We start from the raw sequence: 24,847 nt of genomic DNA on the forward strand, positions 1-24,847 counted from the left end.
TCACTGAGCACTAGCAGCCAGCACAATTTATTCCTAGCTGCTCAGTGTTTTTCATCAGGCATTTGTTTTGTCCCCCAGGGTGGGAGGGGGACGCCCATCTCGCCCCTATGCACCAGCCTCCCCTTGTAAGAAGGATGCTCATGTCCGCAGAACCAGTTTATCTGGAACGTAGGTGGTGTACGGTGGGTTAACTCAGAGAGCTCGAAGCTCACTAACTCATCAAGGTAATGGTGAAGAGGAACAGCTCAAAAGGAATGCACATCAAATATGTGAGCACCGAGTTAATATCCTCCTGAGGCATCACAAAAGGAGAGGGAGGAAACAAATGTTGGAGAACATTCAAAAACGCATCACAACCAGTGACTTAAATAACGAAGGCTGGTCAGGCAACCGTAAAAAAGGCTAAAAGCGCCAAAAGGTACCCTTTAACTGTGGACAAATCGTTGCCAGGCATGAGACAAAAAAGCAAGAGAATCTCAGATAACTTGGCATGGAGGGAGTAAATTATGTGTGTGTAGCACCAACCCACAAATTTGTACCAAAGACCGGCATATACAGTTTTGGTCGAAGGACACCTGGCTGTCAAGATGACATCAACCACCTCAGGGGCAAAGTTGAAGGTGTTCCACTGTCACTGCTCAATCTCCGTGCATGAAGGTGCAGATTGCAAAGGCCTGGGTAAGAGCCTGCCCTATGGCTGCGTCAGCACATCTTTCTCGAGGGGCAGCCTGATCAGAGACCAGATGCTCAAGCCCAGGAGTCTGGATACCATACTCTCTGTGCCCAATTCAGGGCCACAAGGATGGCTTAGGCCCAGTCGTTGCTGATGTTCTATAGACTTTGGGATTTAGCGGTATGAGCGGGGAGGCATACAGGAGTCTCTACTTTCAAGTTGGAATGAGTCTCCTAACAAGAGGCAGCTTGGAAACTCCAACAAACAGATCTGCTGACATTGCACATTCTCGCCTGTGGCGGATAGCACCAAGTTTCTCTATATTTGCAGAAGAGACCTTGCGCCACCTATGGATGTAACTGCCACTTGTGATCCGCTAGGCATCAACTGCTGAGCTGATCCGCCCTGGCAGATGATTCACCACCAGGAACATCCCTGGACAGTCCAACCATATCCAGAGGCATTGCACCTTCTGGTACAGGGTCCAGGACCTCGCACTGCCCTGCTTGCAATACCACATGACAGTGAAGTTGGCCCTAAGCATCTGCATCCATTTGATGGACGGAAGGAAAGCTTTCAATGCCAAGTGGATGGCCATCAGCTCCAGGTGGCTGATATGGAGCGAGGCCTCCCCCAGAGAGCAGAGGCCTCTGATCTCCACCTCTCCCAGATGCATGGCATCCACATTTTACAAGAACACATTTGTCACCACTGTCAACTCTGAGTGGGGTAGGGAGAGGGGTCTGCCGCAGACTCAATTGCGATTCAGTAACCACCAATGCATATCTTTCACAGTCTCCTCCGAGATCTGGACGTGGTTGGAGACGTCCCCTTGATGTTGGGCCCACTGAGACTTCACAAGACCTCAGAAGACTGCAGAAGACCATCAGTCTCAGTAGCCTCATAGTCGACCACACTGAAATGCAGGACATAGGCTGAAAGATCGGGATCATAGCCTGAATGTCCTGAACTCTCTTTCTGGGGAAAGGCACAAAACCAAACCGTGTTTAGAATGGCTCTGATGAAAGGGAGTAACTGAGAAGTCAGGTGTAATTTCGGCATGTAGATAGTGAACCCCAAAGAAGACAGGAGGTTCCCCTTAGCCTTGAGGTGGTTGACAACTGTCTGGGGTGATCCCACCTTTGACATCCAGGTGTCGAGGTAGGTAAGGACAGGGACCCCTGACCTCCGAAGATGTGCTGTTACCAGCAACATCACTTTAGTGAACACCCAAGGGACACTGGTGTGACCAAAGCACAGTGAATTGGAAATGGTCCGGTCCCACTGCAAACCACAGGCAGCGCCGATGGGCCTGCAGGAGGGTTAAATGAAAATAGGTGTCCTGCCTGTCTAAGGCCACCATCAAATCTCCAAGGGTCGAGGGCACCCTGTCAATAGTCCCTTTGGATAAAAGGGCTTACACTTCCTTCCATAAAATGGACAAGATGGCCCTCCATCAGTCGCTCTGGGGATGATAGAAGGTGCGGTTGAGTGGCAATGAAGGGCAAGGTGCACCCCTTCCACACTATCTACCGGACCAACTTGTACAATGCAATTGTGTTCCAACCTCGCAAGAATCATAGGATCGTGCCTGCAATGGGGTGGCCGTGCTCCACTAAGGGCACGGTAAAGGGGTTTGGCAGTGGGGCAGCAGGGAGGTCAGAGGACTGAAATGCCTGCAGGCTCTGACTTTGTGGACGGTGGGCGGTGGGCACTGCAGCTAGGAAACTGGTGTGTACTTTTCTGGGGCTGAATTGGCTGACAGTATAGGATATCTCTGCCGAAGCTGAAAAGGTTACAGTAAGGCTGATGCAGCTGGGAGGCAGGGCAAATAAGCGTAGAGAGCGGCCCAGCTCTCCTTGAACCACTCCAGAGCGGAATCTATCTTGTCTCAAAACAGGTAAGTTCGGTCAAAGGGAATGTCCATAAGGGACAGTAGGACACTGCCTGAAAAAACTGTGGACCGTAACCAGACATTGAGGGGTAGGGTGACGAGGAAACCAATGGCCCACCCAATGGTATCGGTGGTTTCTAATACAAAGAATAAACCCCGTCTAACCGTCAAATACATTACTGTCAATACATCAAACAAAAAAATGTGTGTGCACATGATTCAGAAGGACTCTGTCTTAATTGAATGGGGCGTAGAAAGGAGATGACACATTTTGATAAGGACTGGCCCTATTGTGGAGACAACAGGCCACAAAGGGGGATTCTGTTGATTTTTATGGACCTTAGGCACCCCATATATGAGGATTATTAACATTCAGAAATGCAAAGTCATTGGTACACATGATCCCCTCTTTTTTTTTTTTTTTTTTAAATATCTTTATTGACATTTTGTTATTTTTCCATTTTTCAATAAACAGCATATTCAGTAGCGAGCAAATGAATAAGTACATGGTATGGTACAACAGCATGGTTAACTAGTATGGCAGACCGTACAGGGCTTACATCAAATATTGCCGGAAGTGAGTGCAACAGGTATACCCAACGATTGACCAAGTGTTCATTTCCAAATATGCCCGTGATTTACCATGCAATGGTGATGTTAAGGAATTGATGACAGATCACCTCTTATGACATAGTCCACCATGTTCAGCATGGCCACATGGGATGCCAACGCCGACGCAGCACCCACCGCCTCGCACATGAGGGGAGTTTAAACATCAATGATTAGCATAGTGGACTAAACCCCAGGGGTGGCTAACATTGGTGGATGCTGGTAGTGAGTTGTACTAATCTCGCCACGGAACTATATGCCTATACCATATAGGGTGCCAATAAAGAATCCAAAACACAAACGAAATAAAATAAAATAAAAACGGCAACCGCCACAGAAAGCAAAAGAAGCAATGAATAAAACAACTGCAACGCAAAATTAGCCTTCAAATCCTCAGCCCCTGGGCCTCCCGGCAAGCTATTGCTGACTTCCAAGTAACCACCCCTTCCCCTCCCCAACAAGAACCATAGGGTATAATGAACCCAAAATGCACCAAACAGTACCCTCAGTCACACGGCATGTTCTACAGGCCAACAAAGGAAGAGCAGCTAATGATCGCCAAGGACAATATCCTTGCATTACGTACAATTGTTATCTATGTGTCAAGCTGCTAACGCACAAAGCTTAAGGGTTCGCATTGGTGGAGGACGTGTGCGGGGGTTGACCATCAGTACTGCTGTGTTGTGTGAAGCTATGCAGCAACGTATCCCAAGGCTGGGCTGCTGGGAACTTGCGGAGACCTGCAGTCTCCTCTCTGTGTAATGCCACACTCTCTGCTCGTGCCCAGTTAAGAAATGACTTCTCCCAGCTAATTGCGACAGGGGCTTCTCCTTTTTTCCAGTTCTTAGTGATCAGGCGCTTCGCAGTAATATAGCCTAAGTCTCGAAAGCGGGAGGATATCCTATTCAGCTTATTTCGCTTATATAAGCCTAATATGCACATCTCCCAAGTATGCTGACCCAGCACGCCAGTGCATTGCTCCAGGAGAGCCGTGACCCTCCGCCAATACAATGCCAGCGCTGGGCAGGACCAGAGCATATGTAACAGATCCGCACCTCGGAGCCTACAGCGCGGACAGGCAGCTGTATTATCTCCAAAATATTTGGCTATGTTGTCTGGGGAGAGGTAGGCGCGGTGCAGTACAAACGTCTGTATCAATTTGAAGCGAGAGTTTTGTGGTATGTTGAGAGGCCCCGCTAAAACCACGCCCCATTCTCCATCTGACCATGGGCGCCCCCTGTCGGCCTCCCACTTCGCGCGGAGCCTCGCCAGCGGCAGGGTAGTGTGTAGTAAAAGTGCGGATGCCAGCCAATGAACAATATGAGATCCTGCCCCCATAACATGCATGTATTGAATAAAGTGATGCATTGGGAGTTCTGTAGCGATGTCCCCCCACGAGGACGTCAATGTATGGAGGAGTGAACCATATAATAGAAACTGCCCGGGAGCCAGACCAGTGTCAGTGGAGAGCACCTCAAACTGGAGGAGCTCACCATCGGTATATAGATCGCCCAGTGTGTCAACATCTACCTCATGCCATGTACGTAGCTCCGGTTCCGTAGTGCCCCTGTTGCCTCTGGGCGTACCTAACAGTGGCAGCGCCGGGGCGTATGGACACATGATCCCCTCATTGGGGGCTTGTATGGCTAAACATTGTACCTTTTTAGACACTCCGCTTGTGGGCTCACTCATGATGCTGTTATAATGTTTCATATTGCTCAACATCGACGACTTCTTGTTCACAAAATTGTCTGTGTCCATGAGCACAATTCCCTGCCTTTGTCACTCACTATTTTTAACTGTGTCTTTCTTGTTGTGAGATAGAACATTCAAAGCTGCATGTTCCTCCTTCACTATTCAACATCACCCTCTCAAAAATGGCTATTTCTGGGCCAGGTTGTTCTAAAGGAAGGGTGTAATTTGAAGGAGGTGAGGGGCCAAAGGCATTAAACTCAGTTGTCTGGCCTATCTATGTCTGCAAAAAACATTTTTAACTAGACTTTCCTGAAAAGGGAAAAACTATCCTGAAACAATTCAAATTTGTTGGCATTTGCATTAGAGAGATAAGAGAGACCTTTAGCTTGCAACAAATTGGTGTCTTCATCTAATGGTGTATGAAAAAGATTAAAAATGGGAATTTTGTTTATTGGGTCCAATACTGCCCATTTCTTGTTTCCAGGTACTGATACCGGTTGTTACCAGAGAGGCAGCCCCCTCAATATTGTGTCCAAGCCACCACGATTTGTGAACTTAGCCACATCACAACCTACCTGGATAGTGTGGGCAGGACAGGTCAGCCGTCTTCTGGGATACCTGGGAGGCAAACAGTGAGGAAAGCACCATATTTATAGAGAAGTAGAGGTGTACACAAGGGAGTGAGTGGTGGGCTGTATTTGATTTGCCATCACTGTCTCAAGCACAGGAGACTAAAATTAAAATTACTTGTATTTACGTGGTTTCAGTGATGTGAAAGCTACAATGCAAGGATGTGTATTCGGCAAAAGTGAAAAAAATGGTATCGGAGTTCAATTCTATGAAGAGAATGTATGTGTGAGTGTTTAACTTTAGTTGAATGTGAAGTCAGACACCGTCAGCTGAATTTAATTAGGGGATTCTCATTTCCAAAAGTGAATCACAATGTGTCTGCTCAAAGTCCATGTTTTATGGGTGCACTGGGTGCATGGGGAGCAGCAGAACAGAGACTGAATTTAGTGAACATTTACAAATGTGAATACTGGAATCTCATACGAATATGTATTCAGCCAGAATGTATTTGGTACAGTATACACATGTGCAGGTGTCTGCATGTATGCACTAAATATGGAATATAGTATTGATGTGCATTTGACCGGAATATGTTGGGCCATGTATGACATGCACATGCACCAGTGTTGGAATTCTCCACTGGTGCATATTGGTCTGTGTGCAACAGGAAGACATGCTTTACATTTTGTGAAAATGTCATATTGGTATGAATTCAGTCAGTGGGGCATGGACACATTTATGAATGTCAAAGTATGCACATTAGATCGAAGTGGAACAGAGGGATGTGGTGTGGATACTGCAATTAGGACAAATGTTGAAGTCTCCAAATACTCTATGGAAGCCTATTCACATGACGATAACAATTGGTAGATTGGGTAACATTCGGACCCTAACCAGATTTGTGGTAGCATATTCACATACTATACAAATGAAATGAGTATTCTTTTTAGTTTTTTTTCACATATGTGCTGGGGGAAGCAGGCTCTTTGTATGATATATCAAAATTAGATATTGTGTAAAGAGTCCACGGGTTCCCTTATGAGTGGACAGGGAGCTCGCTATGGCAATCCCAAGGTGCTCTGTTATTGGTAGTGTGGTCAAGCAGCCTTAGGCTTAACACAGAGGAGTGCAAGACCTCTGAAAATACACACAATTGTCAATAAATGAGACACACGACTGAAGAAGGAGATCCCCACCAAATTATAAAAAGAGCAAGTATCTTTATATATGTTTAGGCATCCAAAGAAAATCCTTCAGGTAACTAAGTTTTTAAATATGAATTCTTTTCAGTTCAAAAAGTCAACCTAGTGCAATTCCTGAGTTCTGCAATGATAACCTATGGGAGGAAAATCAGATGCGGTTTACCAGTTCTTGTCAGAGACTTATGGTACCCTTCTCCAGGAGTCAAGGTGAGGAGTGTGCAAGGGTTAGGACAGCACCAGCAGAACACCACCAACGGCACTGGATGCAGAGGTGCCAAACAGAGTCAGGTGCCCAATGTTATCCTATGGAGAATGGTCGAGGTAGAAAAAGGCTGCAGGAGGGAACTGAGAGATCAATCCAGTGAAACCAACGGGTGGCTTCGGTTCTTGCGTTGTTGGGGGACACTTTGGTCCTCGGGAAAATTAGTCCAGGTGCAGAGGGTCTTTGGGGTGTCAGGTTCATCAGTCCGGCAACACTCACTGTTGAGGGGGCCTGCCAACAGAGACTGTAGGCGATGTCAGGGAGCTCACAAGGAGTCACTCAACAGTGGACTAAGTACCTTTATGGCTTGGGGACCACGCTGACACCGTTGACTTACTTCGACACGGGCTGGTTAGGCTCGGGTGCAGTGGTGCATGGCAGTGTTACAGCAAACAAATGATGGACAGAATGCTGACAATGCAAACATTCTCCCCCAGTCAAAAGATCTTGGTTAAATCCATAGTTCTTTTGCACACTACGCCACCCCAGTTTGGACCCAGCCATATGCAAATCAGTCTTGACCCTGTGCCCCATGGGAGCAGTCCAGACCGAACTGCAAGGCCAGGTCCTCCCTGGACAGGAAACAAGCATCCTGGGACCGGTTTCAGGGTATGTCACACTTCTTCAGCCAGGCTAGCTTGAATCCAGTGGCACAGTGAGCAAGGGACCCACGTCTGGGCACTCCCATGGCGGTGGCAGGTTTCGGCGGGACAGGAGTCCTCTTGGTATTTCTTTTGCTGTCTGCAGGATGCAGGAGACAGTTCCGCTGTCCATCAGGAGGTCTTGGTTCCTGTGCGAAGGCTGGCAGGTCTCCTAGGTTTTGGGGACTCATAAGCTGCAGGACAAGTTGCTTTTTGATGCAGGTGAAGTCAACAGGCAGTTGCTGGGACTTCTGTTCTTGCTGTGCAACTCTTCTCGTCAGTCTTCTTTCTTAAGGATCTCCTCTTCTGGTGCCAGGGGCTCCCTTAAATACTGCATTTAGGGGTGTCAGGGGATTGTAGGGTAGTAGCCAATGGGCTACTTACCTCTGGGGTCACTACGTCCCCTATATGACTACTTCCTGTGGAAAGTGGGCATTAACCTATCCCAGAATTCCTTAGTATGCCAACACAAAGATGGCTACTTCTGAAAAGTCGTGTCCACCTCAGTTTAACCCACCTTAGGTGTGGTACTAGGCTGGGGATGGCATGCCTACCTAACTAGATCATTTTCCTGCCTGTCCAGGTGCCAAAGGGGCTCTGGACAAAGAGGGTTGGCTTCCTTTCCTGTGAAGGGGAAGCCAGATTCACATTTCAAAGACAGCAGCTCTTTAAAGCTTGCAAAAGGCTCTCACCATAGGAGGTAATAACAGTGTCACACGAGGAAGGCAGGCAGAAACCATTCAGTGAGCACACCAGAGCCAGATAGGATCTGTTGACTGGGTGTGAGTGTTTGATTGGTTCTGATGCTCCGTCCATCACCACCCCCTTTTGTACCGCTTTGTTCGCCATAAGTTGGCAGGGTATGCTCAGACGTGAGTCCCTTGCTCACTTTGCCACTGGATTCAAGCAAGCCTGGCTGAAGACGGCTGAAATTCCAGAAACCGGTCCTAGGAAGCTTGTGTCCGGTCCAGGGAAGGCATGGCTTGGCAGTTCGGGCTGGACTGTTCCCATGACGCACAGGGTCAGACTGATTTGCATATGGCCATGTCTGAACTGGGGTGGCAGAGTGGGCTAAAGAACGGTGATGGATTAAACCCAGATCTGTTGACTGGGTGTGAGTGTTTGATTGGTTCTGATGCTCCGTCCATCACCACCCCCTTTTGTACCGCTTTGTTCGCCATAAGTTGGCAGGGTATGCTCAGACGTGAGTCGCTTGCTCACTTTGCCACTGGATTCAAGCAAGCCTGGCTGAAGACGGCTGAAATTCCAGAAACCGGTCCTAGGAAGCTTGTTTCCGGTCCAGGGAAGGCATGGCTTGGCAGTTCGGGCTGGACTGTTTCCATGAGGCACAGGGTCAGACTGATTTGCATATGGCCATGTCTGAACTGGGGTGGCAGAGTGGGCTAAAGAACGGTGATGGATTAAACCCAGATCTGTTGACTGGGTGTGAGTGTTTGATGGGTTCTGATGCTCCGTCCATCACCACCCCCTTTTGTACCCCTGTGCCCCATGGGAATAGTCCAGACCGAACTGCAAGGCCAGGTCCTCCCTGGACAGGAAACAAGCATCCTGGGACCGGTTTCAGGGTATGCCACACTTCTTCAGCCAGGCTAGCTTGAATCCAGTGGCACAGTGAGCAAGGGACCCACGTCTGGGCACTCCCATGGCGGTGGCAGGTTTCGGCGGGACAGGAGTCCTCTTGGTAATTCTTTTGCTGTCTGCAGGATGCAGGAGACAGTTCCGCTGTCCATCAGGAGGTCTTGGTTCCTGTGCGAAGGCTGGCAGGTCTCCTAGGTTTTGGGGACTCATAAGCTGCAGGACAAGTTGCTTTTTGATGCAGGTGAAGTCAGCAGGCAGTTGCTGGGACTTCTGTTCTTGCTGTGCAACTCTTCTCATCAGTCTTCTTTCTTAAGGATCTCCTCTTCTGGTGCCAGGGGCTCCCTTAAATACTGCATTTAGGGGTGTCAGGGGATTGTAGGGTAGTAGCCAATGGGCTACTTACCTGTGGGGTCACTACGTCCCCTATATGACTACTTCCTGTGGAAAGTGGGCATTAACCTATCCCAGAATTCCTTAGTATGCCAACACAAAGATGGCTACTTCTGAAAAGTCGTGTCCACCTCAGTTTAACCCACCTTAGGTGTGGTACTAGGCTGGGGATGGCATGCCTACCTAACTAGATGATTTTCCTGCCTGTCCAGGTGCCAAAGGGGCTCTGGACAAAGAGGGTTGGCTTCATTTCCTGTGAAGGGGAAGCCAGATTCACATTTCAAAGACAGCAGCTCTTTAAAGCTTGCAAAAGGCTCTCACCATAGGAGGTAATAACAGTGTCACACGAGGAAGGCAGGCAGAAACCATTCAGTGAGCACACCAGAGCCAGATAGGATCTGTTGACTGGGTGTGAGTGTTTGATTGGTTCTGATGCTCCGTCCATCACCACCCCCTTTTGTACCGCTTTGTTCGCCATAAGTTGGCAGGGTATGCTCAGACGTGAGTCCCTTGCTCACTTTGCCACTGGATTCAAGCTAGCCTGGCTGAAGACGGCTGAAATTCCAGAAACCGGTCCTAGGAAGCTTGTTTCCGGTCCAGGGAAGGCATGGCTTGGCAGTTCGGGCTGGACTGTTCCCATGAGGCACAGGGTCAGACTGATTTGCATATGGCCATGTCTGAACTGGGGTGGCAGAGTGGGCTAAAGAACGGTGATGGATTAAACCCAGATCTGTTGACTGGGTGTGAGTGTTTGATTGGTTCTGATGCTCCGTCCATCACCACCCCCTTTTGTACCGCTTTGTTCGCCATAAGTTGGCAGGGTATGCTCAGACGTGAGTCCCTTGCTCACTTTGCCACTGGATTCAAGCAAGCCTGGCTGAAGACGGCTGAAATTCCAGAAACCGGTCCTAGGAAGCTTGTGTCCGGTCCAGGGAAGGCATGGCTTGGCAGTTCGGGCTGGACTGTTCCCATGAGGCACAGGGTTAGACTGATTTGCATATGGCCATGTCTGAACTGGGGTGGCAGAGTGGGCTAAAGAACGGTGATGGATTAAACCCAGATCTGTTGACTGGGTGTGAGTGTTTGATTGGTTCTGATGCTCCGTCCATCACCACCCCCTTTTGTACCGCTTTGTTCGCCATAAGTTGGCAGGGTATGCTCAGACGTGAGTCGCTTGCTCACTTTGCCACTGGATTCAAGCAAGCCTGGCTGAAGACGGCTGAAATTCCAGAAACCGGTCCTAGGAAGCTTGTGTCCGGTCCAGGGAAGGCATGGCTTGGCAGTTCGGGCTGGACTGTTTCCATGAGGCACAGGGTCAGACTGATTTGCATATGGCCATGTCTGAACTGGGGTGGCAGAGTGCGCTAAAGAACGGAGATGGATTAAACCCAGATCTGTTGACTGGGTGTGAGTGTTTGATTGGTTCTGATGCTCCGTCCATCACCACCCCCTTTTGTACCCCTGTGCCCCATGGGAATAGTCCAGACCGAACTGCAAGGCCAGGTCCTCCCTGGACAGGAAACAAGCATCCTGGGACCGGTTTCAGGGTATGCCACACTTCTTCAGCCAGGCTAGCTTGAATCCAGTGGCACAGTGAGCAAGGGACCCACGTCTGGGCACTCCCATGGCGGTGGCAGGTTTCGGCGGGACAGGAGTCCTCTTGGTAATTCTTTTGCTGTCTGCAGGATGCAGGAGACAGTTCCGCTGTCCATCAGGAGGTCTTGGTTCCTGTGCGAAGGCTGGCAGGTCTCCTAGGTTTTGGGGACTCATAAGCTGCAGGACAAGTTGCTTTTTGATGCAAGTGAAGTCAACAGGCAGTTGCTGGGACTTCTGTTCTTGCTGTGCAACTCTTCTCGTCAGTCTTCTTTCTTAAGGATCTCCTCTTCTGGTGCCAGGGGCTCCCTTAAATACTGCATTTAGGGGTGTCAGGGGATTGTAGGGTAGGAGCCAATGGGCTACTTACCAGTGGGGTCACTACGTCCCCTATATGACTACTTCCTGTGGAAAGTGGGCATTAACCTATCCCAGAATTCCTTAGTATGCCAACACAAAGATGGCTACTTCTGAAAAGTCGTGTCCACCTCAGTTTAACCCACCTTAGGTGTGGTACTAGGCTGGGGATGGCATGCCTACCTGACTAGATCATTTTCCTGCCTGTCCAGGTGCCAAAGGGGCTCTGGACAAAGAGGGTTGGCTTCCTTTCCTGTGAAGGGGAAGCCAGATTCACATTTCAAAGACAGCAGCTCTTTAAAGCTTGCAAAAGGCTCTCACCATAGGAGGTAATAACAGTGTCACACGAGGAAGGCAGGCAGAAACCAGTCAGTGAGCACACCAGAGCCGGATAGGTTTTCAGACGGTACCTCTAAGGTGCCCTCTGGGTGCATGTATTTGTAAATCCATCACTGGAATCAGTGTGGGTTTATCAATATGAGCTCTTTGATACCAAACATCCCTATCTTCTGTGAAGTCATCATGTGGTGGGGAACTTGTTTTCACCAGTGCCCAGCACATGTTTAAAAATGGCTTCCCTGTCCCTGGTCACTTGTACTGGTAGTAATAGGACTGGCCAGCACAGGGGCATAGCTGCTCATGCAGGTATGCCCTCACATGTAATATTCAGCACCCCGTCATAGGGCTGTCAGGCCGGCTGTAGGGGTGTCTTACAAATATTGCATGCAGTGTAAGGGGACATGGCATACAGGTATGTATGGAAAAAACAAACGATTTGTGATCAGGGATGTGTGACATATCGCGTTTTCAATTTTGTCTGCACCAAGACATGCAGCGTGCCATAACAACCCTGCATGTGCTTGGTGAGGGGTCCCCTAGGTTGGCACAATTCGTGCTACTGCCCTTAGGGACTCTCTTTAGTACCTCAGGCCCTAGGTACCAGGGATAACATTTACTAGGGACTTACAGAGGGCGCTAACGGTTTTGCCAATTGGGGGAACAATTGTACAGTTTTGGGAAAGAACTCTGGCACTGGGCACCTGGTTAGCAGGATACATTTGCATTTACAGTCGAAATCACAACTGCTATCAGGCAAAAAAGTGAGGATGGCCATTTCAACAAGCATTGGCATAGCCAATAGGTCTCGCCTTTGGGGCCTTATCAGTATTTAGTTATGTAGCACAATATTCTCGGTGCAACATCATCAACTTTTGCATGGCTAAACACTTATAAGGTCCCAAAGGTGAGACCTATTGGTTATGCCAATGCTTGTTTGTTGACTGCCATTTTTAAGTACTAAAAACCATAGATAGATAGATAGATAGATAGATAGATAGATAGATGGATAGATAGATAGATAGATAGATAGATAGTAGTATTTATCTATCTATCTATCTATCTATCTATCTAACACAGGCACAAACAGAAACTTGCGCTGAAATAGAGAGGAGTACGGGACAACATTGATATACTGCACACTATTAGCATACACGCACACACACGCAGCACCTATCTATAGAGATGTAGAGAAGACTGAAAGATTCACGGTCCAGCTAGAGGAAAGGAGAAGAAGACTGAGCAAAGCAGGTGGATAAAGAGGTAGAGGAAGAGAGGTAGAGGAAGAGAAGAGAGAAAAAGAACAGAGAGTGCAGTAGAGAAAAGGAAAGACAAATAAAGAGGGAGTAGAAAGGAGGAGGAACTAGAGAAGGAAAATGGGAGATAAAAAGAAGAGAAAGATAGAGAGAAAGAACAAGGGGAAATAAAATAGTAGGGTGCAAGCGATAGAAAGATAAAAAAGAGGAGAGAGGATATCCATAATTGCCTAGATGTGTTCTTCGAGCTAATTTGCTTGTTTTTTGCAAATGCGTTGTGCTGTTTCTATTGTGTTGACCATCAAGTCACGGCTGCATTTCGTGCTAATGCAGCTGAAGCCCTTTTTCGGTCTCGCCTACGTAGCGCGCATGCGCTGCATAGGAGACCTTTAGCCGTCGTACTGCTTTTTTCTAATCACATACTCGTGCTTGTGGCGGCATACACCTTGCGGCAGCGCGCAGGGGCGCGCCACAAGCAAGAGTATGTGCTTCGGAAAAGAGCAGACTGACTTCCCCAGCGCGGGCACACCACTCGCGGGCTCACCTCCTGCTCCCCCTCTCACAATTAACTTTCGCGGCCGCGGGGCCGCGCTTGTATTTCAGTGCTTGTTCTCCATGTATCTTGGGTACTGTGGTCAGTGACCGTCTGTACATTTATTTCTCTATGGTTATGTTACAAGACTGTTTTTCAAATAAAGCAAAGAAGATAAGGCATCCTCAGTGTCTTTGATCGAATTGAAAATACTTGTTCTCGTATGCTATAAAATGTTCAATTAATGAAAAAAATCTGGAAATTTCCAGTAAGTAATTACAGTATCAATTTCTGTATAAAGTATGTTTTTATATCAGCCATTTGGTTACGTATAGTACGAAAATAAAATGTGTAAATGACGTGTCTGTTATTTCATATTACAAAACTAGCTTATCGCGGTTTTCTTAACAGTATTAATATTTCTGGTAATTAAGTTTAATGTTTAATGTTTGGCACTAACTTGCGCTGCATTAGTGGTGCTGAAAGCTCAGCCAGGATACACGCGTGCTGCCCATCCTCCCACTCCGCAGGCATCGATCCGCTAATGTGATCCATTCTCGCCATGGCTGCGTCAGGCAGAGGTGCCACTGCGGCTCTCGCGCTACTTTTATTTGCGCTATGTTTGAAAAGTAGCGATGGTCTGCATACCAAGGGAGCCGTGCCTCTAGACACCATCACCTTCGCAAAGGTAAAGCACAAAGATAATCCGTTATTTTGTCTGCCCTTCCTACGTAGTGCTTTTCCTTTCAACACTATCGGTTTAGTCTTATGTTCTACCTCACACCGTTACAAAAAAAAAAATATAAAATTACTAATTTGTCACGTGGTCTGCTTTGCTGTATCCCATAAGCTGCCTAGGACTGTGGCGTTCCTGAAATAACGCAAAATAACAGAAATTACTTTAAATCCTACCGCTCATTCTTCACAGACGTTCGAGGCCGAATCCCTATAAAAAACAAGCATTTGCAATGCAATAGGTCTCGGATTTATCAGTTTAAGCTATTGGCATTGTAAATGACAATACCTTTTATTTATGTGTTTTTATAATTAACACATAGATAAAAAGCATTTTCATTTACAATGCCAATAGGCCAAACTCTTGTAAATGCGAGACCTATTCCCTTACAAAGAAGCGGCCACCATTTTACCGGGCTGATTGGAAAGTAAAAGCATGCATGGCACATTGAATGTTGCAGGAAAGCATGTCTTGCAACCTGTTGACAACGGAGTTTTAATATATGGAGTGAAATGTGTAAAGTTCCTGCCCAAGGGTCATCATGTGTTTTGTGCCCGCGTCACTTTGTGACGGGAACAGGGCAGGCCATGTACTTTTGCCTCCCAACATGTGGATGGAGCCAAAACCCCTCTCCAAAGTTGCTCACATTATTGTATGGTGATAGCTGCGCTGTCAAGCAGACCATGAAAAAGAAAAAAATATTATGATCGCAGTTCATTCCCCTTTTCTCTCCCAACCGCTTTAAAAGAACTCTCCAAAATGTTGTCCTCCCCTGCCTTTAAATATGAGATTAACTATTCTTCAGAATATAGACAAGGCTGCCTTACCTGCAATGATTGAGTTCAAGATGCAGCCACAAGACTCTCAACAGCCTTTAGCCTATGGGCTCACATTACACCCTCTCTGCACAAACTCAAGCTGGCTTCCCATTATCTGCTGGATTAATTTCCGATACCTGCGCATCCCAGAAAAAGCCCCCACACAATGAACCACTCATATTTAACCCACAAGGTAATTGTGCTAGGGAACCACAGACCAGCCACTGTCAACGCAACCAAATAGTGGGGAAATTTACTTGACACGGAGCTGGTATGAATCATGTAGCAAAAAGCGCTAACTAAATGCTGTTTGTGTTTTATACAGTTACACAATTTTGAAACAGTATTATTGCAAACAGTAGCCTAAATAAGCACACCTCATAAGCAATTTTAACATTACATTTCAGAGTGTTAATTAGGAATGTCCATTTAAATTTTCAGTAGATGGAGTTTTTTATGTTGTACAAAGAACATGCAGCCTTATTTGACTCAGCGCCGCGTGGCACACATTTTTTTCTGGGGAAAAGAGGGTAAACTAAAGCTTCTTATCCTAGTCCTGGAAAGATACTGAGTTATACCCTCTTCTTATTTCTTTTATTTAATTTCCTAGACGAGCACGGCAACAGACGACAACCTCTTTGTTAAAACAGAGCACATTAAAGTGCGTGTTTTTGTAAGAGCGCCCCGCTAATTTATTAAAATAGTTTGTTTTAACTAAAACCTCAGGGCCTGGGGATCTTTCAATTGATTCAGGATAGCTCAGGAGGTTAAGGTAACCTGCTGAGCTGGTGCAGAGGTTTCAGTCTAAATCTTAGCATGGCCCTCTTGGACTTTTATCCTTCAGAGGTTGGTAAAACGAGATGTCTAACAGCTTCGGTTTGTGATGTGAGCTTCACGAAGCCATTCAGCTGCTTACGTGTGCTACATGCGACGGGATGTGAGTGACAGTTAAAGAGAGGTAATTGCTTTGCTATCGCTGTTTTTTCCCTTTTAGCCTACATAATGTCTTCAAACGTACAGTAATACAAGCATTTGCAATGCAACAGGTCTTGCATTTATGCGAGTTTGAGCTATTGACATTGCAAATGACAATGCCTTTTATTTTTGTTTTCGTTTTTAAAGCATAAGTAAAAGGCATTGTCATTTACAATGCCAATAGCTTAAACTCCTGTAAATGCAAGCCCTATTGCATTGCAAATGCTTGTTGTATTCAGGGTCTGTAAAAATAACTGGGACGTTTTTAACCTGCAAGCCCCAGGGAATGGTACCTGCTTTTAAAGTGTTCTAGTAGAAAGTAGCCATGTAATTCAGTCCTAATATGTTTTTTCCGCAAGCGTATACGTTTATCATATTCATTTTGTTGCTTGGCTGTGGTACTCAAAGAAATTGTAGAGAAAAGATAGGGAGTGGACATTAAATTCTGTATATGCTCCTCTGTGAAAGAGAGTGTGTCCTTCTCTGACATGATATTTAAGTGGTGACAGCTCCCTGTGGGCTGTGCTACGAGATTCTATAAATGCGCAAGTTTTAACAAATAATGAACTTAGTCAGAGCTCCCTCGCGAGTGGCTATCCGCTCTTAAATGTGATTAGAAAAAGGGTTTTGGCAATCAGCATCATGAGACTAGTTGGCAAGGAAAAAACTAATAGGATTGATTTAATTTAAATTTAAAGAATGAACAGTTGAATAAAAAAATAGCTAAGGTTACTGGATATAATTATTCAAGAAATTATATAAATTCAAAATAAAGGTTAACTAATTCATCAGTAATGCCCCCAAAATTATCTCTTTGTTCTGTATTGTACAAAAGCATGAACAGTGGTGGCTGCACTGCCTTAACGACGATTCAACAGAAGTTGCTTTCAATCTGTCCACTAGATGGCTAGCTGGATGGGGAAAAGGAAAGCATCGAGGGCTGTATTAGTCAATACACCCTATCCTGGGAAGCAACGGTCGTGTGCACCCACTTTGTGCGTCTCCAGGGCACTTTGGCAGTACAGAAGGGGCCGCAGACAATTGTGCAGCCCCTTCTGTAATAAAAGCACTGGCGCACATGTACTCGGGTATCGCAAGAGGTTGTTCCCTCATTTGCACGAGGACGAGTCACCACACAAAATAGGGAATCTCTTTGCCTCTGCTCTTGTGCAGTATTATGGACACAGGTGCAAAGGCAAAGAAGCTGTCTGGAGGAGCATTCGCCATGACAGGGCATACTTTCCCTGGTTGAGCCCGGTGCACTTTCAGTAAGGTGTGCCGCGGCGCTAACAGAGAAAGTGCACCCTGTGAGTAACCCTGTGAGTAACCCAGCCCCTTGTCGCAGCTATTATTTCATAAGCTTCCAAATTTACTTAAACCCATGGCGGTTTTCTTTTTCACCATATTTATGTTGTGTAGAAGGTTTCATAAGTTAAGACTTAACCCTACAATGATTCACAATCGCCTACACAATAAATGCTAAATGACCAGGACCAACATCCCCTTAAAAAAAAAAATCTGATTTTTTTCTTGGTTATCATTTTTTAATAAATGTAAATGAAGTACGGAATGTAAAGATCTGTGTGTGTGGTAACACAAAGACTGTTTTAAGTCAGCCGAGTTTAGACCGACCACAAAAGGCCTTTTAACTGAAGTCATTTCATTCTTTCAACAGTGTGAGGGTTATGCAAATGACTGCAGAAATAGCTGCTTCCTAACATTAAAGTCCGATAACTTTTCTATTGCAGGCCAACATTTTAAATGATAAAATGAAAAGGTAAATGTAAGCGAGGGACAACCTTTAACATCGAACATGCTGCAAGTATATGGAATGAATATAAATGTGCTGGGAGATTATCCTCAGAGCACGCGGCGAGGTCATTTGCATTGCAGACACAGCTGGCGTGAGAAGATGTGCTGTCCAACCTTAGCTCAGCTGTGCCGCCAGCATTAGTGATGCAGCAGCAGAAACAGAGGAGTTCTTGTGAGCATGCCTGCCGCGGCCAGCTCTGACCGCGGCATTACCCTCATACCCAGGCCAGTGCACAGCCGCTGCACGCTCTGTTCAGACTGGAAGGGGCAGGGCTGTTCCTTTGGGAAAACAAATGGAATCTTGCATGATTAACTTGGCAGTTAAATGATAGTGTTGGTATCTATGGGGAGAACAGGTTTCCAAGAGGCGTCCTGCAAGCTTGTTGCGTATTTCGCATCTCACACTTTTTGTTACTTTGTGCAAATACATCTATAAATCAACATCTGTCCTCTGCTAAAGCTGTACTCCTCACCACGTCATCATCTGTGTAGGCTGCCTAGTGTAAGTTATTATTTCTCGGACTTCCTAAACTAGTCTTTGTCAGGCAACACAGTTACGAGGCAGAGAGGCCAGTACTAGATTTGGAATAAAGGCGCCTAAGTATGCCACGAATCTGTCTTGGTTGCAAAATGTACACGTTGGCATCGAGACCTCTATGACGTTTGAGCCTCAAGAGTGAACAAGCGCGCGCGCCTCGCGCTGCAGCGGGAGAGAGAGAGGGCGCGCGCTGGAGAGAGCAGTCTGCTCTTTTTCAAAGCACATACTCGAGCTTGTGGCGCGCCACTGCGCACTCCCGCAAGGCGTATGCCGACACGAGTATGTGCTTTGTAAAAAGAGCTGCACGACGGCTAAAGGTCTCCTATGCAGTGCATGCGCACTGCGTAGGCGAGACCTAAAAATGGCTACTTTCCTACATGTGCATATCTACAGTGGCGGCTCCTCAGCTATGGAGGAGGAGCGTGCCTCACTGCTTTTACGCAGTGCGTAGTAGAAACATAAAATAATGATAACTTCGCATTATTATCATTTTATGCATCGTGCTGCTTTGTGGGCGGGTGGGCGGGGCTGCTCTGCTCTCGGAGCAAGGCAGGGGAGTAGTGGTTTGCCCTCTCCTAAGTGAGCAATGACTAAACAGTCATCGGGCCACCCTATCCAGTCATGCGCACTTTCCCCATTCTCCATGCAGGCTGCATTACAGCCTGCTTGAAGAACATGCACAGGCCCCCATTCCCTGGTAGGTATGGAGCGTCCTGGTTCGACGCTCAATCACGTCAATGCATTGCAGCATTGTTATTGGTCAGGGGAGTCTGGGTGCATACCAATCACAAAGCTGCAATGCAGCGTTGTGATTGGTCAGTGGGGGCTGCTGTGCATCCTGTTCCTCGCATTCCACGAGGAGAGCAGGAGCAGAGATGCAGGACCCGGTGGCAAGGTAAGTTTATGAATTTATTTTTATATTCCCCCGTGCGACCACTTCACACCTCCCCCAAGCCTGCCCACCTCGCCACCCGCGAGCCATGCCGGTTGCCACTGCATATCTGGTTGTCTAGATATACCTTTGTTCAGTCAATGGACCAAACTGAGCATGTCATATTTAATTGATATTGTCTGAACTTGACTTCCTTTATTCTGTGCACATCTAAATTATCGTTTCGTCCAGAACTCATTCACTCTTTTTCTCTTAAATGTAAAGGTTATTTTTTCATACTGCTGAAGCTCACCCATGTACTAAATGGGTTCTAGATTAGCGCCAAAGTTGTTGACATTTGATCTGGACAATTTTGATCTATTTTAATTTTTATGTATTCTCTGGAAGAGCCAGTGGTGATAAAAAGGGTTCAACGACCCGAAAGAGACTTTAACTATATTAAATCCATGACCAATGTTACTCAGCTTCCGGATCCACAAATGACAACCATTCACATTTTGGTAGACCTTGATCAAAAACGGTCAAATTTATATACAACAACATAATTATGAAATTTCCAATGGAAAGTACAGCTTGATCGAGCCAGCATAATAAATCAAATGCTTTGACAAGAATACCTGTGTCGTAGTTTCCACTGAGGAGTGAGACCTCGTCCATTTCTTCACTGCCTGGATCATTTTCCATGCTAAGGTTTTTTAACTGCACTAGTTCTAAAAATCTAAGTGCAGTTTCCGCAAGCATGGCTATGTTTTCTGAAAAAGAAAAAAAACAATATAAGAAACAGGTAAATTGTTCATAATCACAGGCATTGCAGTATTTTTTTCTTCATTGTTCCCGTCAGAATAATTTCCTCACTTGGTCTAACACATTTTAATGAAAACAGTTTCATGCTTTCAGTCTTATTTTGCGGACACTCACAGTCCCTGAAGTGGTTTAATCAGCATTGCAACAGGAAAGGTACCACTTACTTATATCTCTTACCACTTTAAACAAATGAACGGTAGGAATGAAGCTATAGAATCAATCCTCATCGATAGTCTACAGATCCTTCACTGCATCATAACCTCCTCCCCAACAGCAATGCGAGAGTGCACATCTATCCTTTGTAGTCAGGAATGGAGTTGTAGATTACTCCAAAGTTGCTTACCATCGGTACACACATGGTGCTTTCATTTCAACATCGTTGAAAGTGTATCCTAAGCTCCTGACATAATCAGTGTAATATCCGTCTCTCAAAGCCAGAGACAAACTGCAACCTTATGTCTCCTTCAAGACAGCATTCCAAGCTGCCGAAGATGCCCTGGGCTGAAATCTTTTTTGTATTTTATCAAGTTTAAGCTGACAGTGAAGCTGAGTTTACTATAGGACTGAGGACCAAAGTGCACCAATGATTATATACAACACTAAGGCAAGAGATGGAAAAACCAAAGAGTGATTGTTTCAGGTCTGCTCAACTGTCTACCACTCAACTTCCAAACAGGGGCACATGCAGCAGAAGTAGGCCCACGTCAACATGCATGCAACCTCTGGTGCTCCGATACATTTGAACTACTCATAGCATGCTGCTGCCAATGAAAGACCCAGGGGTAAACTATGATTTGCAGGCAATGATAAAAGTTGTTGGAAGTGAAGGGTCAGACTGAGTGGAAAATATCAGCTTGAATTTAATTTCCACCATGCTGGAGGCTAACCTTCGACAGGTCCGCAGTGATAAGCAAACCAGTAAACCTTTATTTCCTGCTTTTTCATCATTTACTGCTCATAATTGTTCTAAAGCTGGTTGATCTGGATAAACTCCACTGAACTATTATCAAATTACTGCAATGCTAAAATCTTGTTTTTTCACTATGCCCTCCCATACGTGCAATCCATGATCTTGTTGATTATTTTTTGATGGTGAATGGGCCAGGAGAATTTAAACAAGGTGCTACTAGGGTGATGATAACTTTGGGATTCAATCTTACTGTACACATTTAGATAGCTTAATTTATCACATCTTTCCACCACTATTTAGGGAGATGCCCCAAAGGCAAAGGCAGATTTAGGAGCAAGGAGTACAGCGATTTAAGTACATTTGAACAGTGAATCATGGTGGGAAATAAAATAATTCTGTGAACATGTGCGGACTGGGAGAGCATCATCAGGTAAAACCACAGAACAATACAAATCGAGGAATTAGGGGGGCGTGGCTAGCGCCCGGATAAGATGGTGGTGGGTCCCTGACTCTGCTGGGTGAGCGGTATGTATCGGCGGACTTAGCGCAGCAACCAGCTCCCATGCGGACTCCAAGGTGAAGGTCTAACCTCATGAAGAGAGGCAGCATGCATGGAGGCGATTTTCATTCTTCTGAACATCCCGTAAGCTGCATTTTCTTCATTGCGCGATGCGGAGCGGCTCCATTATTTATGCGGCCGCCATTTTGTTTTTTCGCACTGAGGAGATTCCCTGCATGACGCCTCAGGAAACGCGCGTGTGCTGTTTTGTATTGCCGTTTTTTCCTCTGCTTTAGTTTGGGCAGTGTTAAAGGCTCCAATCTCTAGCTATATTCTACATGTTGCTAAAGATATCATGGTTGGTGTCTTTTTCACATTGACTTTATTCTTATTTTGTTCCTTCAAGTAAGAGGGTTGTTATGCCTGTCACACTTAGGCTTCTCCTCTTATGAATGTTGGAACTTTCCTAATCTAATATTGGAATCTAATATGGAAATCGTTTTTCTTTCTGTACCTTGTCACAGAGCAGCCATCATTTTCCCTCCTGCCTAGTTTTCTCTATGAGGTGATATTCACTATTTCCATGATGGTTTTTCCTGACTTGTTGTCTCATACTGCATACTACTAAAGGAGTCTTTCTGGATTTTACAGCCTGCAGCTAGTGTTACTTATTTTACTGATAGTTTTTTTACGGATTTCATCTATCGCTCAGAAGTGTTTTAAGGCCATTCACTGCACTTCATCGCACCTTTTATGGGGAGGTTGAGGTATCTTAAGCTTGCTGCGTCCTCTAAAGTTTCTAAAGTTTCTACATGTTGAGATTCCGACTCAAATCCTAACGGCACTGAAATGGAAGACCTCCCCTCTCAAAAACCTATTTCTTCAGGCACCATTTCAAAAGCACAGTTCTCTAGTAAACTACCTGCAATCTCTACCAAAAGACCCCAAACAAATCCTCCTTCTCCTGAAAAATCCTCCCCATCATCCATGGAGGTTATTCTTGAAGAGATCCGAGCTCTAAAACCCGTCATAGAGGAAACCAATAAAACATTAAAAATTTTCTACGATTAATGGTCTTCTTTGAAGTCACGAGTGCTCATTGTGGAACATCGAACAGAGTCTCTAGAATCTTCATGCTCACGCATCTCATCTCTGCAGTCTGAAGTGACTCTTCTTAAAAAGCAAGCAGAAGACTTGGAAAACAGGAATCGTAGAAACAACCTCAGACTTTATGGACTTCCTGAAAACATTGAATGCTCCAATCCCACCACCTTCTTTTCATCCTTCTTGCCCAGGCTCCTGGATTTACCTGCTACTACTTCGCTCAATATTCAAAGGGCTTACAGACTTGTAATCCGTCTCAATCCGGTTTCAGGGTGTCGTACAGTACAGAGACTTCCCTGGTCGAGATGACGGAGGCGATTAGGGAATGCCGTGACTCCGGCGGCAGAGCGGCCCTGGTTTTACTGGACCTCTCTGCCGCATTCGATACGGTTCCCCACCGTCGTCTTCCTGCCCGGTTGTCCGACATTGGAATTTCAGGACAGGTGTGGAACTGGATTGATTCTTTCTTGGCTAACAGAACTCAGCAAGTGTGGCTGCCACCTTTTTCATCCACCCCTAGAAGTATCACTACGGGTGTTCCACAGGGCTCAACATTGAGCCCATTACTTTTCAATGTTTATGTGACAACATTGATTTATTTGGCGGAGGGGCTGGGTGCTAAAATTATAGCTTACGCCGATGACACCCAGCTGCTCTTTACCTGGAAAAAAGATGAGGTATCTCCTGACGCCGCAAAAAACTGTCTCACTGAGGTTTTTAAATGGTTAGCGCAGGCACAACTTAAATGCAACGAGGATAAGACTGAAGTCCTCTTATATGGGTCTTTCCCGCAGAACTTTAGGGATGACCTGTGACCAGAGGGATTCCTATGCCAAAAACCATGGGTAGCCCAGCTAAAAATCTGGGGATATGGTTTGGCGAGGACCTGAGATTCCCTACGCAGATTAACAAATTGGCGGGAATGTGCTTTGGCACTCTGAAACTTCTTAAGAAATTCTTACCGCTACTCCCGAAAGCGGCTAAAGAAATGGTGACCCACGCCCTTATCCTCTCACGGCTGGATTATGCTAACTCTCTTTATATTGGCCTTCCCTGTTACCAGCTAAAAAAGCTTCAGATCATTCAGAATGCGGCCACCAGAATGCTATTGGGCATTCCAGGCAGATACAGTATTAAGCATTCTTTGCGGGATTTGCACTGGCTCCCGGTTGAACAACACATTCTGTTCAAGGCACTGACTATTGCCCATTCTGCTCTTTACAAAAACGGACCTCTATATCTTAGGAAGCGCTTTGAGTTTTATATTCCATCGAGACAATTGAGGTCCGGGGGACAATGCCTGGCGTCTGTTCCTCGCTACCGCCTCACCAGAATGGGAGGGTGCTCCCTCTCTGTAAAAATAGCCTGGCTTGGAACAGCCTGCCTGTTGAGCTCAGGAACATCCACAATCTTAGGGTGTTCAAAAAGCAGTTAAAAACATGGCTTTTTTAGCTCTTCTGTCGCATCTTTCATTTCTGATCTCCCCTGCCTAGGCTTTCGCACCGGGACACTTCCAAGTAGCCGTGCGCGCTATAAATGCTGTTTAACATAACATAACATAACTTGGTCCGAAAATCTCAGCGAAACCTCGTGGCGTCAGTATGCTTTTTCTATAATACACCGATCTTCTTAAAGTCCTTTCAGAGGTCAAGACCAAGAAACAGTTTTTTTGGGAAAGTCACCGTCTCTTCTTTTCTCAAGATGTAGCTAAAATCACAGCAGATCGACGGAAAACATTTCTTGATCTTCGTCCTCAATTACGTTCACTCAATGCCAAATATGGCCTCCTTCATCCATGTCTCTTCAAGGTTACGTATAAAAACAAGACTACAGAAGTTTCTTACTCTTCACGGAGCAGATACTATGGATATTTCGAGACCTGCTTGAATATTATATAGGCTTTGTGTTACACAGATGTTCTCTTTTTACTTGTTCTAAGTTGTTTCAGTGATTGTTGTTCTGTTTATATCTTTGTAATGCCTCTATACTGTTATACTGTTATTTCTCGCTCTTCACTTTTGTTTCTTTATAATTTTCTTCCATTTCTTGCCATATGGATATTTCTTTCAATTAATTCTTTTTTCTCACTCATAGGTGTTTTTTCTTCAACAATTCTGTTACCTCCTGATCCTCCTGTAACGTTGAAGTCT

General features: G+C 45.8%; 1 protein-coding gene across 2 annotated transcripts in view; it reads right to left on the reverse strand.

Annotated features, from left to right (window-relative positions):
* Positions 1-24,847, reverse strand: part of PIK3R4 (phosphoinositide-3-kinase regulatory subunit 4) — a 188,811-nt gene that overhangs the window by 112,134 nt on the left and 51,830 nt on the right. For both annotated transcript variants that reach the window (XM_085630648.1, XM_085630647.1), the window contains one exon: positions 19,998-20,132. In XM_085630648.1, coding sequence (XP_085486774.1) covers positions 19,998-20,132 — 135 coding nt within the window. The remainder of the gene's footprint in view (positions 1-19,997; positions 20,133-24,847) is intronic.

Source organism: Triturus cristatus, chromosome 10, assembly GCF_964204655.1.
Source record: "Triturus cristatus chromosome 10, aTriCri1.1, whole genome shotgun sequence".
NCBI classification, from domain to species: domain Eukaryota; kingdom Metazoa; phylum Chordata; class Amphibia; order Caudata; family Salamandridae; genus Triturus; species Triturus cristatus.